This window comes from Trachemys scripta, chromosome 1 (assembly GCF_013100865.1).
Source record: "Trachemys scripta elegans isolate TJP31775 chromosome 1, CAS_Tse_1.0, whole genome shotgun sequence".
Taxonomy (NCBI): domain Eukaryota; kingdom Metazoa; phylum Chordata; order Testudines; family Emydidae; genus Trachemys; species Trachemys scripta.
The window spans coordinates 118,367,529-118,386,625 of NC_048298.1; the positions used below are offsets into that span (position 1 = coordinate 118,367,529).

Consider the following 19,097-nt stretch of genomic DNA (forward strand, 5'->3'; position numbering starts at 1 on the left):
TATCTGAGTTGCTCATCTCACCATCTTCCAACTCTGGGGGGTGGGGGGGGGAGAAGAAGAGAAGATGGGCTTTGCCCTAAAGATAAGAATCCCACTGTCCATTCTTTCCCTCCTTGCAGTATTTCCTCATTCTTAATAATAATTTCTACTTCTATAGCACCTTGCATCTAAGCTCTCAAAGCTCTTGACAAATATTCATCAATTAAGCTCTTGTAAACCCTTGGTAAGAAGCATTGTTATCCCTACCCCAGGGTAGCTAACCCCTGCAAGCAGAAGTGATCCACTTCTGCTGTGTCAGAGCAGTTGTGGCCAGTGAAGCTGATCAAAGGGGATGGAACTGCAAAGGCCTGTCAGAGCAGGGCTGGCTCCAGGCACCAGCTGAGCAAGCTGGTGCTTGGGGCGGCAGATTGTTCGAGGCGGCATTCCGCCCAATCCTAGGGCAGCACGGCCGCTTTTTTTTGTTGTTGTTCCACTCCAGCCACCCTGTAGGGGGCGGCGGCGTGGAGAACCAGAGCGCCCTGCAGGGCAGTCCTCTTCCTTCCCTCCCCGCCGACTGGAGCGGAGCCCTGGCGGCGGAGGCGGCGCAGTGGGAGGGGCCGCGTGGCAGGGCCCCTGTTGTAGCCCTGGCCGCCCCCTTCTCTCTCTCCTGCCCCTCCCCCCCAAGCCAGTCCCCCTGCACCCGTGCTCTGACTGTGTCGCAGGTGGTTTTTGTTTTTTTGCTTGGGGTGGCCAAAAAGCCAGAGCCGGCCCTGTGTCAGAGGACAGGAAGAAAGGGAGTTATTGGGACAAGCTCTGCCTGGGACCATTGAAGAATGGAACTAACACACGACAGGTCCCTGGAGCAAGGGACCAGATGCTTAGGAAGGTTGCCCTGGAGCAGCTGTTCCAGAAGAGTGACAGAGCTGGCTGAATAAGGATTGGCTGGGATTGCAAGGCTGACAGAAGCAGGATCACCAGAGACCCTTGGGAGAGGAGGCCGTGAAACCCTAGGATTAAGGGTGAGCTGAGGGACGGTCTTTTTTTTGTCTGTTTGCTTATTTATGGATAACAAACCTACTTAAAGGAGACTGGGTGTGGCAGTGTATGATTGGAGGCTGGGAAGAAGTCCTTTTATGTCACATGATGGAGAATGTGAGCAACTGAATCAGCCCCTGATACTAGAGGGAGTGAGGTGGACCTTTGCTGCCCAGTGAAAAGAAAGTTGAACTCGTAATAGTGCCTGACCCGCACCACATTTGGGTGGCTAAGGGGGAAATGGAGGAAGTGATCTGCCTGTTAGTAACAAGATAGCAATAGACAATACAGTGGCAACAAGAACAGGAGCAGCAGACCAAGGCTTTGATCATGCAATTGATGAAGATCCTGAAGAAACAGTAGGAGGCACAAATTGCTGCTCAGCAGAGGTGGCAAGAGGCCCACTTCCAACAAGGGTGGTTACAAAAGCAGTTGGGCCAAGGGATGTCGGGCAACTTTCTTTATAATGGGACCTTGGGCCAGCTGATCCCAGGCCTGGTGAAATTGGGAGGACAACCCCAAACCTTTCTCTGGACATCGGAGAGTGGCAAGTGCTGTGGGATGGGAAGAATTGACCTGGGTAGACTGCATAGCACCGTTCCTGACAGGCGAGGCTCAAAACACTTACCAACAGTAAGCAATGAACAGACGAGCTCCTAGCCAGTGGTGAAGGCGGTCATGCTGGACTGACTGGGACTGATTCTAGAGGCATATAGACACTGACTGTGTGAAATGGTTTCTGTGAGGGGTTCTCAGACATTACAGTACTTGTGGATTGGTGGCTCTGCCCCAAGGCCAGCTTTCTGGATAGTATCCAGGGCCAAACTGTCCTGGAGTAGTTCCTAAAGATTCTACTCCTGGGAACCCAAAGCTGGGTCAGGCACTTTCAGGCAGCCTCAGTAGGGGAAGCTGTTGAATGGGCAGAGGCCTTTTTGGATGCTGGAGGAAGACAAGCAGCCTACACGACATGGTAAATTTACAGCGGCTCAACGGGGGGTGGCCCAGAGAAGCTCTCAAGAGGGATACACCAGAATCTGGGGGGATACACGAGCTACTGCGGGCCTAGGTAGTCCTCTAATCTAGTGGCAACACTTGTGGGGATGGTCAGGGGAGCCCACAGGTGTGCCTCAGGAGTAGCCAGCCTGAGCATATTAGATCAGGATGTCCAGTCACGGTGCATGATTATCTAGCCTATTACCACAGCCGCAAAAGGGTCTGGGAATCCACTTGGAAAGTTATGGGGTCTCAGCTGTACGTGGAACCAGTTAGGTTGGGAGAAGCGATGGTCAAGGGACTGGTGAAGTCAGGTTATGGGTACACCCTTGTCTGGGAAGTTGGGGCAAGGGTGAACAAAGTAAACCAAAATCTTCTGGTATGTGCAAGAGTCACATCTACCCCATGGAAGAAGTTGGAGCTGGGGTTCCAGGGCTGGGGAGGTCAGGTATGCACCAGGGTGGTCAACTACACCTCTATCCCCATATAATGTGACCTGATATAACATGAATTTGGATATAACACGGTAAAGCAGTCCTCGGGGGGGGGGGGGGGGGGGGGCGGGCGGCTGCACGCTCCAGCTGATCAAAGCAAGTTCAATATAACGCGGTTTCACCTATAACACGGTAAGATTTTTTTGGCTCCCGAGGATAGCGTTATATCTGGGTACAGGTGTCTCTGCCCTGGCCAATAATTCTGGAGTGAGACTGGGTGGTTTTCACTCCTCATGCAGCAGAAAATAGAACAGCCCAGGACAGGGAGATCACGTGGGAAAGGAATTAAGGGCTGGAAGCTTGAGTAACGAGAGCGGAGGAGGGCAGAGAGAAAGTTCTTGACCAGCCCCAAAGCTGATGGGAGCAGCTTGAAAAGTGCCAACAAGAATTGCAGGAGGTCAGCACCTCATGGAAGAAAAATATTTATCAGTTGATTGGGCTGCAGCAAGAACTGGCCTGGCTCCAGGTAGAGAGACGAGCCAGGGAATGGAGGCTAATGATGATCCAAATAGATCTTTAAGCTCAGCAGGTTGCTGAGGAGAAAGGAAGCTCTGGAGGAAGGGGAACTCCCAGCAAGCCTGAATTAGGCAGAAGTGGCATCCCTAAGGCAGAGAGAGAGAGAGAGAAGGGATTACAGAACTTCCTAGGCAAGGAGGCCTCGGAGAGACCCTGCGCTTACATGGGAAAGACTGTAGGGCTCTCCAGGCAGCAGAGAAGCCTGAGACGTTACAGCAGAAGGAGCTGCTGGAATCTAGAGACACTTGTGTTGGGACTTTTCCATTTTATCTGTGCTCCAAAGTAAGAGTCTTTAAACGATCCTATAAGTGCTCCTTTCGGGAGGCTTTACTAAAGGGAGAGATACTGCTGTAGAGTGTTTGGCTTCTCCTTGACTGGGCTGTTAAAATTGCCTCACTGAGGGGATAAGTGAGGCCAGGTCACTGCAGAGACACATTCCACTGCTTGGGAGGCAGTGGTGCCCCTTTTCCTATCCCCATTTCACAGCTGAGTGACCCGAGGCAGGGAGAGATGACTTGCCTAAAGTCACACAGTTCAGAAATAGAACCTGAATCTCATGCTTCCTCTCCATCTGTTTAGGTCTGACCTGTATGACCTGTGGGGTGTCAGAATTTGGAATACCGAAGGCTGCCCTCCTTCATAATCACCACCTCTAAATCTGTGCTTTCAGTTCTGTATGTGAATGTTCTAGAATGTGCATACAGAGTGCAATCGTTTGTGCCGATCAAGTAAAATCACCAAAATCTGATTCTCTCAATTTTTATTTTATTATTATTATTTTTTTTAGAGACACCAAGAAATTGGACCCCTCTAGCAGATCGTGAGTAAAAGTTTAGAAGTCAAGTTCAGGCCACTTCTTTAAAACTTGTCCTTTTAGGGTATGTTGTCTAACTAAACAAATAACTATATCAGGACCTGAACCAAATCCCAATATCCTCAAATATGAAAATACAAACCAGAAGCCAAATGTTGTGGTTTGAGCCCAGATTAGGATTGAAAATACTTCATTTAAGAGTTGCTCTGGATTCAGTGTCCTGAACCTCTCAGTGTAGCTGTAGGTCACTGTAACTTTGCCCAAATGAACAAAATTAAGGGCTACTTGATGCCATGGCACTTATCTTTAAACCTTTTGTAATTGACTGGAATTTCATAATCTCCATTTTAAGAGCATTCAATGTACAGCTATTTAAATCAATTACACACAGGGCCGGTGCAACCCATTAGGCGACCTAGGCAGTCGCCCAGGGCACTAGCATTTGTGGGGCGGTATTTCGGGTCCTTCCGCGGCGGCCGGATCTTCGGCCACCCTGGTCGGCGGGGGCATTTAGGCAGAGGGAGCTGGGGCAGGGGGGCGCGGGGAGGGCCGCCTGCAGCAAGTAAGGGGGGGGGGGCGGCACGCAGGGGAACTCCCCACTCTGCCGCCGCCCCGCTCTGCTTCTCTCCCTCCCAGGCTTGCGGCGCCAAACAGCTGATTGGCGCCGCTAGCCTGGGAGGCGGCAGAAGTGGAGCGGCGATAGCGTGCTCGGGGAGGAGGTGGAGCAGAGGTGAGCTGGGGTGGGGCGCTGCCGCACGACTCCCTGGGCCGGGGGGAGCTTCCGCGGAGGTGGGTGCCTCAGGGCGGAGGGGGGGAGCTGCTGCAGGGGGGGGCACCTCGGGGTGGGGAGCGGCCGTGGGGGGGATCTCTGGGGGGGGGGGGGGCTGCCACTGGGCTCAGGGAGGGGGGGGACGCAAGGTGGAAGTTTCACCTAGGGTGCAAAACATCCTTGCACCCGCCCTGATTACACAAAGTTATGACAGCCTGCCTGAGACCACAGTTTTCCTCTGCGAATCTAGCCCCAAGTGTAATGTAGGTGTGGGGACACTGAGCATTGCCACACTTAACCCCCAGGTGCCTAGAAAACCACTAGGATTCACAAAGCCTGAGTTTGGCACCTTTTGTCTAGGAAGGAATGGAGGGAGATGGGTGACTTAGGGGTCACAAAAGCCAACAGGCGAGGTGGCTCCCTGCGTAAGCTCGCCAAGGAGAGGGCTGTGTCCTAAGCTTTGCTGCTTTTGTGGCAATAGATGCTTAAATCTGAGCTGCAGAGGGACACCTCCCTCTGCTTGGGATTCTCTGCTGCAAACCCTCCCTTGGAGTTAGGTTGTTTGTTTTTGTTTTGCAAGGGGCAGGGAGGACAATCTCCCTCAGTCCCCCAACTCAGGGTATAGGAGACTCACTTGTGGGAGACTCCCAGTTTAGATCCTTTTTTTTCCTCAGGGGGGATTTGAACAGAGATATGCACTTCTCAGATGAGTATCCTCATCACTGAGCTATGGGATAGTCTCATGTGGGGCTCAGTCAGTCTCTTCTGTTGAAGCTGTTCTGCTGTGGCTACATAAAGTATCGCTGGAGCAGGTGAACTCAATTCTGGGTCACCCACCTCCTGGCTGAGTGCTCTAACCACCAGACTACAGAGTCATTCTCAGGCTCTCTTTCTGACCCAATGACTCTGGAGGATGGACTTGAACTGGGGGGGGGGAGAAATCCTCCTCCTCATCTCCTATATCCCAGCTGAGTACCTGAACCACTGGGCTAGAAGTAATGAGAGAGGTTATCCTCTTCACAACCCTAAGCTGTCTTGTATGAGCCCTCGTGCATGGCCTGGTCTGGTAAGTGGCCTCTGAAAATGCCTATTGGATTGGGCCTGCAAGCGAGTTAGACAGAGGGATGACTATCTTATGCATGGCTCTGGGGCTTAGGTGTCCAGCTATCTAAAGGGAGGTGGCAGTGCACATGCTCAGAGTTAGAAACATAGGCATCTTTTGGAACTCCAGCACCGAGTGAGTTTAGGTGCCTAAAGGGTTTGGTGGCAGCTGAGTGGGATTCACAAAGTCCCAATGGGACCTGATTCTGGGATTTAAGTGCCTAAAATGACAGGGCTGGATTCACAAGGGGATTTTTGAGCCTTCATATCAAATGTTATTGGGCGCTAATGCATAACACACAGTTTGGGGGCCAGAAGGGAAAAAAAATACTGGCTGGTGACTTGGGCCCTAATCTTACAACTGAATCCACCTGGATGAAACCCACCCCCTCCCCCAATCTGCAAGCAAAATCAATCCAATTCCAATGGTGCTTCATGTAAGCACAGCACTACCCTCACAGATCCAATTGCAGGATCAAGGACTGGGTTTGTCGGTCTGCTTCTCTTCCCAGTTTGAGTTTCTTCACAATTTGTTTGTTTAACAGATCTTACTGAGATTTAAAATCAAGCCAAGTCTGAAAATTGTTTGTAATGTGCTATGACATGCTGTATGTTGTGCTTAAGAAATTCCTGTTTGTTATATATTGTATTAACTGACAAATGGTTTATAATTGTAAATAAAGGCATTTTATGGTGCAAATGCAACCCAGGTGCTTGCATTGCAGCATTTAGTGGTGTCAATAAGTGGAAAAACAGTGGGGGTGGATATGTAATGTTTGCCTTTGTTTTTGGGGAGTTGTTGGAGCTGGGTAGAGTGATTGCAGGATGGGCCAGAATAATACAGAAATTGGGTGTGGAAGGCACTAGGTGTGCTTGTTAGCTGTTTGAAGCCACTTAGGTGACTTCCATATGCCTGGCAGGACACACTCAGAGTTGCTGTCTGAGAATGGAACCAAGGGGAGAGGGAGGAGTTGATGAAGAGGAGGAATCAGACTTAAAGAATCAGGTATGGCACAGCACAAGGCTTAGAAGGGTCTGTTGTATGGACTGTGGTCCTAGACTGTACTCCTTTCTTGAATTTAGAGTGCAGGCTCCCTCTTTCAACTGCAGCAGCAGACTAGAACTTGCTGTGGGCTGTGCAAATTGCAGGCTGTCATTGCAAGGACTTGGAGGATGTTTGAAGGCAGCTGTGGGACTATCGCTTGTTCCCCAGACTTTAAGGAGCCTGCATGCCACACAGAAAGCTTGGAAACTCTTCTACAGAGCCTGAAATGGGTAAAACACTCCCTTGGGGCTTTTCTCCAGGAGGAATCTATATACATGCACATAATTATATTTTGGCGTTTGAACTAGTGATAATAACAAGTACAGAACCTGGGGGGGAGGAAGTATCCCCAAAAGTGTTGTGAAAATTGACAATAATTCTAACAGTTGTTTCAAGGGTTATAAGTACAGTTATGTATTCCTATATAGATTTAGTAAATATTTTCCTTTAGAGACTGTTTGCTCTCCTATCAGACTTTAAATCTGTATTATATATGTCCTCAAAAGACACTGCTGTGGTCTGTATAACAGCAGAAAGATAAGCTGAGATAAAGGAAGGGGAAAGAAATACTATACCTGATATTAGCATCTTGCCTTCCACAAACCTCTTGCTAGAATTCTTTGACAGTGTCAACAAGCATGTAGATACGGGTCAGTGGAATATAGTGTCAGTGGATTTTGACAAGCCCCTCTCCCAGCCCCTCCCCCAAAGGCTCTTAAGCAAACAGTCATGGGATAAGAGGGAAGGCCCTCTCATGGTCAGTAGCTGGTTAAAAGGAAACAAAGGGTAGGAATAAGTGGTCGGTTTTCAGAGTGGAGAGAGGTAAATAGTAGGGTCAGCCAAGGATTTGTACTGGAACCATTGCTGTTCAACATATTCTTAAATGATCTGGAAAAGAGGGTAAACACTGGGGTGGCAAAGTTTGCAGACTAACAAAATTATTCGAGATAGTTAAGTCCAAAGCTGACTCTGAAGACTTGCAAAGGGATCTTGCAAAACTGGGTGACTGGGCAACAAAATGGCAGATTAAATTCCGAGTAAGGCACATTGGAAAACATACTTAGCTGCTGCCACTCAAAGAGATCGTGACGTTATCGTGGATAGCTCGATGTGCAGCAGCTGTCAAAAAAGCTAAAAGAATGTTAGGAACCATTAGGAGAGGGATAGATAAGACCGAAAATATCATAATGCCACTATATAAATCCATGTTATGCCCACACCTTGAATACTTCATGCAGTTCTAGTCGCCCCATCTCAAAAAAGATATTAGAATTGGCAAAAGCATTGAAAAGGGCAATAAAAATTACCAGGGGTATGAAACAGCTTCCACATGAGGAGGAATTAAAAAGACTGGGATTGGTCAGCTTAGAAAAGATGTCTATGGGACATATAAAATCATGAATGTTGTGCAGAAAGTGAATAAGGAAGTATTCTTTACCCCTTCGCGTAACAAGAACCGGGGTGACCTGACTGAAATGAATTGGCAGCAAGTTTAAAACATAAGGAAGTACTTCTTTACACAGTACACAGTCAGCCCTGTGGAACACATCGCCAAGGGATTTGTGAAGGCCAAAAGTATAACTGGGTTCCAAAAAAGAATCAGATCCATCAATGGCCAATAGCCAAGTGGTCAGGAATGCAACCCTATGCTCTGGGTGTCCCTAAACCCCCTGTCAGAAGCTGGGACTGGTTGACAGGCCAGATCACTCAATAATTATTCTGTTCATTACCTCTGAGACATCTGGCATTGGCCACTGTTGGAAGACAGGATACTGGGCTAGATCGACCATTAGCCTGACCCAGTCTGGCCATTATTATGTTTAAGCACGTGATAGTGAGTGTTCTACCTTAATGATAACGTTCTAAGTGAGAGATCCTGGACAAATAATCTCAATGTTGTGTTCTATACGTTCTGAGTGGTTGCTGAGAAAGATGATAGAGTATTCTTCTGTGTAAAGAAAAAGGTAATAGTTGTCTGTTTGTAGCAACTTTGACATTGCAAGGTTATAAAGACAAGACAAATTTCAACTTTCTGCTTGAAGCCAGAAAAGTACAGAGTACAGATAGAATAGGCAAGTATGAATGATAACAGCATGCTTCTAATTTAAAATTCCTTGAGCTTGAATTTATTTAGTTGCTCATACCTATTTCAGTAAATTTCATGAAGGAAGTATACAGAATGCTCAGTCTATGATTGTATGAAATAGGAATCACATGGTCAGTGGTTCTTATAGGCTTTCTGGGAGAAAGAAAAGGTCAGTAGATCTAAGAATCTGTTTTCTTTACTTAAAAATAAAATTGGTTGCAGTCTGTAGAGGACAGACAGGCTGTTCCAAAGATGATATTCCACCCTTTATCACAGCAATGATAACTGTAGAAGACAAGGAGCCTAACTCCTCCTTAAACCACACCTGGGCAAACGCACTGAAGTCAGCGTGGCTGAAGTTGAGGAACTAATCTGCCCACAGTTGTGGATAGTGAACGAAATGGAGATCTTTTTAGGATCAACATTTCTCAGAAATAGAAACCTAAAGCTAATCTCTTAAACCTATATCATCTACCTAATTATTTTTTTTTCCAGAAGCCTTGAGTACCTAATGGCGCCTGTATGGGCTTAGCCTAAAATTAATCTAATTTTTTTTTTTAATCTTGGTCTAGTTTAGTCCTTAAATTGAAGCAACACAGTTACTCTTACGACATCATGTATGAAAAATCCCCATAAAACAGTATATCCTTTCTACTGCATTTTAAAATCATCCTTTAGACTAACAGAGTTCTACACATGCTTAAGAATTATACAGGGTATTTTCAAAATTATACAGAAACCATCCTGTTTATTAAATTTAAACTGGATTCATCCATATGTTGTCTCACTTTTCTGAGAGTGACTTTCTAAAACCAAGTCTGAAGCAAAATTGGTATTTTCCTCACTATGCTCCAATACATCATCTCTTAACCCTTGACCACAGCTTCCATTTATACCAGTTCCTCCAACTCACAGAGGTAACTTCTTTGGCTGTTTTTTCTGGCCTACTTTCTTTGATGGGGGGAAACGATCTACTATTTTTCAATATGTTTCTTCAAACATTTATATATAAAACATCTCAAACTGAAGAATCTCTATGGTGTGTCTCTTTCAGGTAGATCAGATTAGATTCCTTCCACCAATCATTACTCTGAAGGGACCTTTAAACCATCTCATGTGCTCTGATTGTTTGATGGATGAATCTCCACAATAGAAGTCTCAGGCAAGAAGAAGAGATGTCTGACCATGAATCTTCCTATGCATAACGAGGAAGTTCAGTTTGGAAATGCAATATATCTTCTAAAAATTTCAATTGTTTTTCAGTGCTTATGAAAGATGTCAGATTGATAACCCTGGAGCGTGATGTCCTCTGTATGTCTGATCCTGTGAGGTGCTGAGCATTTTCAATTCCTATTGACCTCAGTAAGTGTTTGTGATGGTGCTCAAGTTCTTGAATAGTTAAGCTCTGTATCCACAGGACAAGTATAGCAGACAGGGCAGTGAAAGCTTTTCCCTTCTGCTGAGCTAACGTGCCTTTATGCCAGAAGTGGGCAAACTACAGCCTGTGGGCCACATCCGGCCCACGGGACCCTCCTGCCCAGCCCCTGGCCTGGGAGGCTAGCCCCCGGCCCCTCCCTTGCTGTTCACCCTCCCCTGCAGCCTCAGCTTGCCCCGCTGCTGCCGGCACAATGCTCTGGGCAGCGGGACTGTGAGCTCCTGGGGCAACACAGCTGCAGAGCCCGGCCTGACCCGGTGCTTGGTGCTGTGCGGTGGCGAGGGCGTGGCTGGCTCCAGCCGGGCCAGCCACCGGTACTCCAGGCAGGACGGTAAGGGGGCACGGAGCGAGGGGGTTGGATAGAGGGCACGGGAATTCGAGGTGGTGGTCAGGGGGTTGGGGTGTGGATAGGGGTCGGGGTGGTCAGAGGGAGGGGAACAGGGGGGTTGAATGGGGGCAGGGGTCCTGGGGGGGGGCAGTCAGGAATGAAAGGAGGGGTTGGATGGGATGGCGGCGGGGGGGCAGCCAGGGGACAGGGAGAAGGGGTGGTTGGATGGGGCAGGGGTCCTGGGGGGGGGCCGACAGGAATGAAAGGAGGGGTGGGTGGGGCGGCAGGGGGCGGTCAGGGGACAGGGAGCAGGGGGCACAGTGGGGGAAGGGGGGGTGGGGGGGGGCAGGAGCCCTGGGGTGGGGGGGAGGGCTGGGCCACAACCCCGTCCCCTAAGTGGCTCTCAGACCGAAAAGTTTGCCCACCCCTGCTTTATGCTCTAGAGGAACCACTGCTAGGAATGACGGTCAGTTTCATGGTCCATTCAGTCCCTGGCTTCTATTGAAATTCCGAACAAAAGTGACAATGTATGCTAATGTCATAGGGTAAAGTTGTATGTGTGATGTGGGGATCTGAGTCTTGAGCCAGCAGGGCCCTTTAAGATGTGCTTAGATTTAGGCACATAGAGTAGTCACATTGGGCTGGATTTGCAAATGTACTTAGGTGCCTAAAGATGCTGACAGGTGACTATTAGGATTTTCAAAACCACCTAAGCAAGCATCTCTCTGCAACTTTAGGCACCTAAATACCTTTGATAATCTAGCCCTTTAACTCTAATGGAAAGACTCGTACTTAAGTATGCATTTAATTGCTTTGCTGGGTTTGGGCCTTATCCCTGAGGAATTAGGGTGAAGCCACCCAATCCATGACTTGGAATAAACATATTTTTACATACAGCACATTTATTGCATAAGTGAGTACACCAGGGGTTGGCAACCTTCAGTACGTGACACATCAGGGTAATCTGCTGGGGATTACCCTGATGGGCTGCGTGCTAAAGGTTGCTGACTCCTGGACTACACCATTACAGTACAAACACCCCAACTCTTCTAAAAAGATTTTAATTCAGCAACACGCATTTGCACACGGCTCCGCAATGGAATATACAGAAACGAACACGTATAAAATGACAACTTTTAATAAAAAAGTTAGTCAGCAGCAATGGACATACATAGATTTTAATTGTCAAATAGTTTAGTTATTCCCTCTAAGGCATTGAAAGTTCATAGATGTTTATAGTTTCAATCATTTTGTATAAATAGGTTATTGATACTTGCATAGGAATAGGACATCTTGGCTTCATTAAACAAAGATATACATACAAATGTGTATAAAAGTGATTTCCCCCCCACCTCATTATCTTCCATGAATTCATCAATGGGAGGTGGTTGGTGTGTTTTTTTTTTTTTTTTTTTTTTTTTTTAACCCTTAAAGACTTGGAAATTGGTCCTGCAATTGTTAATCCTGTAAGTGTCCCCTGTTGAAGTTAATGGGACTACTTGCCTGTGTAAGGATTACTCATGTGAGTAAGGGCTGCAGTGACCTTCCAGCAGAAGTAGCAAGCATGTCAAACACAAGTGAAAGATATTTACAATCTGTGCAAGTAGCATTTTCTACGCTTATTGATTAAGGAGGTCTGTCTCGGAAGCAATAAACATCAGAAAGGCACTGGGGCAAACATTAGCTGGTGTCTATTACAACTTTTTTTTTCTTCCAGTTTTAGATCTCCTCTAAACAGCGGTGCTGTAATAGAGGAGTTCTTGTGAGGAAGGGAAATGTTAGTGGGGATTGAGGGTAGAGAGAGCGCTTGCAGCTTGGAACTGCAATCAGGAATTTAGTGCACAAATAAGTCTGTTCTCAAGTTTTCCAGCTCATACAGCAAAAACCTCCCTTCTTGTGCAATCATTTGGTTGGTTTTCTAACTGTAAACAAGTGCCAGCTACTTCCAGTATTATCCCCCACAAATAACAATCATAAACGTGTTTTAGTTCCAATAAATGTTACTTTATATGGCTGAGTGTAAGAGGGAATTGATATTGAAGTGGAGTTGACTACTTTACACAGTTTATCAAATCTAAAGTGAATTAAAAATGATATGGTGGGATTCTCTAATTTATACCAGTCTTACAACTAGAACTCCATTGACTTCATTATTTACACCAGGGAAAATGAGAAGAGGAAAATCTGGCCTGACCTAACTTTTGGTTTCAGCCACTGATGTAGCTGCATCAGTGTAGCTGAAGTGATACTCTAAGGCCATGTCTACACTACAGACCTTACAGCGGCACAGCTGTACTGATGCAGCTGTGTTGCTGTAAGACCTCCCGTGTAGCTGCTCTATGCCGACGGGAGAGATAATTTAAACCACCCCCAACGAGCAGTGGTAGCTATGTTAGCAGGAAAGCGTCTCCCACTGACATAGCGCTGTCCACTGGCACTTCTGTCGGTTGGGAAGGTGTTTTGTTTTTTTCCTCCACACCACTGAGCGACACATGTTTCACCAACAAAAGTGCTAGTGTAGACATAGCCCAAGAGATTGTATGTCTACACTTAAAATGCTACAGCGGCGCTGCTGCAGCACTGCAGTGTAGGCATTCCCTATGCTGACAGGAGAGGTTCTCCTGTCGGGGTAGGTAATCTACCTCCCTGAGAGGCGGTAGCTAGCTCAATGGAAGAATTCTTCCATCAACCTAGTGCTGTCTAGACAGGGACTGAGGTTGGCTTGACAATGCTGCCCAGGGGTGTGGATCTTTCCCATCCCTGACTGTGGTAGTTAAACAGACCTAATTTTCTAGTGTATACCAGGCCTCGGTACGAATGCAATCCAGTGGTGTAAACCACAACTGACCCTGGTGCAGCTTATCTTGGTTTCAAGCAAGTCATGGTTTACACTGGTCCATTGCATCTACACTAGTTGTTTGCACCATGACAGCCATATTGGAGGCTACAAACCCCAGTGTAGGGCTCCAGCATATTACTTGTACAAGCTAAGGATAGGGGTTCATGAGTTTTAATCAGTGAAGCCCAAATCATACTATTCCATGTTTTGAAGCCTCTCAGGAGGGAAAAGAGGCTCCCCTCATGGAGCTTCTATTGCACTCTTCTCAGGGTGAACGGTTTGTGGCCTTATGGACTGATCATAAGGTGCAACTCCTAGATGTATAATCTGAGGATCTCCGAAGAAGGTAAACTTCACCCTTGTAGATCCTGCTCATTCATGTAGAGTGGCACACAATGTGTACCATTGTGTGCCACTCTAACACACACACGTGGATGCCACTAGGCTCAAGTTGGGATGTGCATTTCTGATAGGGAAATACACAACTCGATCCTGGAAGTATTTAGTGCCTCTCAGAATTAAGCCCATGTCAGGACCCGTAGAGTGTCAGTGCTGAAGACACATACAGAGCTCCCTTTTTGTAAGCGAGGCCCTAAAATTTCCCTTTATCCCATGTGAAAGATATGGCTTCCTGGAACAGCCATAAAAGGGTGGGGTGGGTGGGTGGAGGAGAGAAAAGTTCCATCTGTTTTTCCAGTCCAGCCAGTTCTCACCTGACTTGCTTTTATAACAGTAACATTTACCCATTTTTTAAAAAATGAATATTGGAGCTAGTTAAAAGCTGATCAAACTTTTTGAACAAAAAAAAAAAGCTTTTTAATAAAAACTGGAAAAATCCATTTCTGCTTTAAAAATGAACTGGCTTGTCAGTGATTGAAAACCGTAAGTCTTTTCACATTCATTTTTGTTTAATTTTCCTTTTTTGCCCCTGAAATTTTTCAGGGGGGCAGAGAAATGATTTCCCAAGCAGCTCCAATGAATGCCTCTTTAAATCCCTTACTGATGCCTGTTAAATACCCTGCTCTTAAAAATTAAAGGGGAGACTTTTCAAAGGCACAAAGGGCAGTTAGATCCTAACACCTATTGATTTTTCAAAGGGATTTAAGTCACCCACTCCCATTTGTACCTTGAAAACCTCCCCCTAAGGCTAAAAGTCTCTTGGAGTTTAACAAACCTTGTAACTTTCAAACCGCTAGAATAATATAGCTGAAAAGTGCACTCTTGCAGCTGGACACTACAGTCATGTCTTGAGGGCCCAATCCAACAAGATCATCTTCCACCAGGGTGACCAGACAGCAAGTGTGAAAAATCGGGACGGGAGTGGGGGGGGGGGAGGTAATAGGAGCCTATATAAGAAAAAGACCCCAAAATCGGGACTGTCCCTATAAAATCGGGACATCTGGTCACCCTATCTTCCACTGACATCAATGGGAGTTCCATGCACGAAGGGCAAGCAGGAACAGATCTATAATCCAGGCAACATTCCCACTGAAACTAGGACTGAGTAAAGATAGCAGGATATGGCCCTAATTTACTTATGTCAAATAGTGCCTACGGTGTGTTTATGGAAGGTAATGACACCATTACAATTCCTTCTAGGTAGTCATTTTTAAGCTTCTTACCAAAAAAAAGTCACCTCAATATAAATTTTAAAATACATTTTGTTCTAAATCCTTTTTCAAGCTTGAATTTAAAACATGATTTAACATCATAATACGTGAAATCTCCACTTGCAGCTACATTAATAGAGAACATCTGACTCCAGGAGAAAAATCACTTCTAGTTATGTTGTCACTGTTCTGTGCATTAATTCCAAGTTCCCACAGCTGTAAATCCATTGTGCTCCATGTCATAAATAAGAAATTGCATGATGACAGTTAAAATTCAAAAGCACTAATGTTTCTCTTTGCCACTTCTTCTTCTTCTTCTTCTTCTTCTTTTTTTTTTTTTTTTTTGTCTAAGCGTAGAGTTTTTTGCCTCTAACAGAAGTTAACGTGCAGTGATGTTATAACTGCTCCTGCTGATGTATTTATGGTAATATTAAAAAAAAAAAAAAAGTAAATACAAGCAAATATAACAGATGTTGCTATTTGGTAAATAAAACAAGAAATAACTTCGATTGATTCTGAAAAAGGCTGCTGCATTTGTGGTGTTAAACTATTCCTCCTCCCCTGCACCTTGGTTATTCCATTACTTTGAGAAGAAATCTTAAATTAACTTTAAGAACACAGCCAAACACTGCCCTGATTTGCATTGTATACAGTCCCAATTGAAGCCAATTGACTTGCAGAGTGTAAACCCAGCAGAGTTTAGCCCATAGAATAAATACAGAAGAACTCCCTTGTATTTCTTGCGTTCTAGGTTTTGGTCCCTTTCAACCATAAAAAACAGTTACAGATTGTTCCCAGAGCTAAACCACTTAACATCTTGGCACTTGGTTGTTTTTAACTTTGCAACAATAGGCACTGTTCACTCCTCTCAATCTCAGCTTTTTATTCTGTAATCAAGCAGGAATACCGATGAAAGGCTAGTCACAGCTTCTCCCCATGGTATCAGTGTGGTGGCATGTGATGATTCACAAGGGGTGTGTTTGATCCAAGAAAGCCCAGCCTCTGCTTATTTTTTCTTTGTTCTGTCATCTAAGGTGGAAAGGGAGATAAAGATGAGAGGTTTTTGACTATTATTTAGCAGCAGCACATGCAATTACAGTGCAACAGCATTAGAAGGGCATTTTTGCAAAGTACATGTAAGCAAAATAACTGCAATTTTTTCATCATTAAAAACTGAGTACAGGATTTCTTTGACGCATGAGATTGTGTCATGCAAAGAATGGACTTGCGTGTGCGTGAAGGGGGTGGGAGAACAGGTATAGGCTGTAACTTCAGAGAGCTGAGCTAAAACAATTTCAACTAATTTGCAGCTATTTCCTATACAAAGCTCAACAAAAAAAATGTGACTGCAATAGTGTGTGTATGTGTGTGTGTGTGTATATATATATATATATATATAACATTATAATTTTGCAGTCATATTATCTAGTAACTGGAATCCCCCTACCTGGCTGTTAGGGTTTCAAAATTCAATTTCTTGCTTACCTGTTCTCTAGTTGTGTTAATGGAATAAAAACTCTTTCCAGAACCATATCTGTGCACCTACCGTAAGCTTTATTGAGTCAGGAATAAAACCTTTCTGAGACAAAAGTCTCTTATACAAAAGGGTCCTGACCATGACCCAAGACAAAATTGAGTTCTCTAAGCATGTGTTCATATGTCCATTTTCTAGCCAGCTCAAAAACACTTACCTGTTCCTTGAGCTCAGCAAGCTGACTAGACAGTTGTTTTACAAGACTCATGGTTGACTCCAACTTTTCTTGCAGGTTTCTAATTTCATTTTGCTCATTGTCACCTTCACTGCTAACCAGGGACATGGCTCGCATTCGAGGGAACCAGTCCAAATTCTTCTCCTACATGTGAATATATTTAAAAAAAAAATTAATCTGGGTTTATCTAATGCTATTAGTCTGAAGTTCTAGAAAGAGAATCATTCGGTTTCTGCTGCGTTTGATGCACAGCACGAGCGATTAAGAAACATTAAAACAGGAAATTACAATATTTTACACTATTAAATGTTTTCTGTCTGCAAAGAAAACAGGTAGGGAAAAATCCTGGCTGCACTGAGGTCACTGACTAAATTCTCCTTGACTTCAATGAGGCCAGTTTTTTCATCCCAAGAAAGAAACAGATATTGCCGCCTTATCCTTGAAATCCAACCTTTATGTATACTCACAGTCTATAAATATAGACCAGTGCTCACCCTTAGGGTGGCACAGAGGAATGCTGCGGGTGTGGGGAGTGCCGCGTGGCAGGGCCAGGGCCAGCCCCCATGGGGGGCAGGGAGGGCGCACCATGCTTCTAGCCCCGCTCCACCCCCACCCATACTCCTCCCCTAGCCCAGTTTAGCCCTAAGTCTTGCTCCGCCTCCAGGCCCAGATCTGCCCACTCCCTCTCCACTGCCAGGCCAGTTCCAAACCCAGATGTGGCTCCAATCTGCCCTCAGCCAGGCTTTGCCCTCATTCCTTCTCTGTCCCCAGACCAGCTTCTCCCCCGTCCCCAGTTCTGCCCCCAGCTCTGCCATCAGCCCAAACTTCTCTGCTGAGGAAGCCTTGACTGTGCAGTAATGGAGGGGGAAGGGTGCAGACAGATTCATTTACTGGTAAGTGGGGGGGGGGGGGGTGTGACTGAAAAAGTTGGAGCACCACTGATCTAGACACAGTAAAAAATGTAATGAGTGGGATATGGAAGATGGGGTGGAGTATCATAAAGGGTATTTTTGAGCATTCATTTGGGATGGCTGCACTGTTCTTGAGTATGCATGCAGGATATAATGGAGGGGGGGGAGAATAATGCCCTGTGTGGGGAATGGGAAGAGGAGCCCAAGAAGTCCTGCAGTTTTAGAGCAGGATTACAGTCTAGTGTTCCTTAAATGGGAAACTGGTTCTCGTGTCTGGTGGCATGTCACATCACAGGGGCTCTGTCTTCCACACACAAGTAGGTTAGATCAAAGCCGTACCATCTGGCAGCAGGTAAGTGTAGTGGTGTGCATGTGGCACCTTTTTAAAGGACAAGATGTGCAGTAGCAGGATGCCTTAGGGACCCTCCACTCAGCTAGATCTATTTCCCCAGACAGATGAGGGCTGCTTACTCTGGAACCTAAACCAACCCAAGATGCTCTGGAGCCCAGAGCTGTCCTGCTTATATTGTTAGGTTTTGCTCTTTGAAGAACATGCAGGTGAAGGGGAACGTAGCCACAGACTCTGCTAGTCTACTTTTATTTTGATTGCACCATGAAAATCTAAAAGTAAACTTGAAACCCTCAGGGTTTTTTTTCCTCTGCTTAATCTGTGGTTTCTACTAAAGTTCTGTCCAGCTGTTCCTGGTCCTGTCACACTAAAACTACAAAATACAAAGGGAATAAGACTGTGCAGCTTCATTACATTTTGTAATACATAGCTGTCAGTCACATATGCTTGTGAAATGTAGCCTTCCCTGGTTCTGTGCTTTGTAAACGTAGGGTTCTTATGATGATTTATTGTGCATGTACAATTCACTTTTCTGTGGATGGTAATTCATTCAAATCACAATCTTATTTCACCAGCTTTGTTGGTGAATTTTTTAATTGAACACAGATTGCATGGTATTTTCAGTTCCATGATTCTGGTGTATACACTTACGATTACAAGATTAGAATATTCATGGAAAATTAATGTTAGTATTCAAAGAACTTCAGCATATGCTTTAACTGAAAGGACAGTCTTGTACTTAAAATCAAGCTCATGTGAAAGTGCACTGCTGGACTGGTGCCTATCTTTGCGAATACATCTGTCCATAAACTTGTCTGACAGAATATTTGCAGAACGCAAATTCAAAAGTGGGGCAGCAAACACCACTGAAGCTACTTCCGTTTCGATTGGAATATTCCTGGAAAACTGTCATATTTATCTGTTCGTGTCTCTCACTTGAAGAATCTGAGATTACGAAACACAATACTGCATTATCGTAGAAGACAGCAAATAGATGTGGTACCTACTCCCTTTTGCTAAGGCTGAGCATCAAGGTAAACTTTCTTGACCAAGGTTGGCAAGATGGGAGTCATTTCAGACTTGT

The 19,097-nt window shown here is 45.5% G+C and overlaps 1 protein-coding gene across 4 annotated transcripts in view; it reads right to left on the reverse strand.

Annotated features, from left to right (window-relative positions):
* Positions 1-15,361: 15,361 nt before the first annotated feature.
* The window catches only part of ITPR2 (inositol 1,4,5-trisphosphate receptor type 2), a 341,154-nt gene continuing 337,418 nt past the window's right edge, over positions 15,362-19,097 (reverse strand). For all 4 annotated transcript variants that reach the window (XM_034782924.1, XM_034782916.1, XM_034782942.1 and 1 more), the window contains exons 56-57: positions 16,736-16,897; positions 15,362-16,073 (exon numbers count right to left, since the gene is read on the reverse strand). In XM_034782924.1, the coding sequence (XP_034638815.1) occupies positions 15,987-16,073; positions 16,736-16,897 (249 nt within the window). In that variant the 3' untranslated portion in view covers positions 15,362-15,986. The remainder of the gene's footprint in view (positions 16,074-16,735; positions 16,898-19,097) is intronic.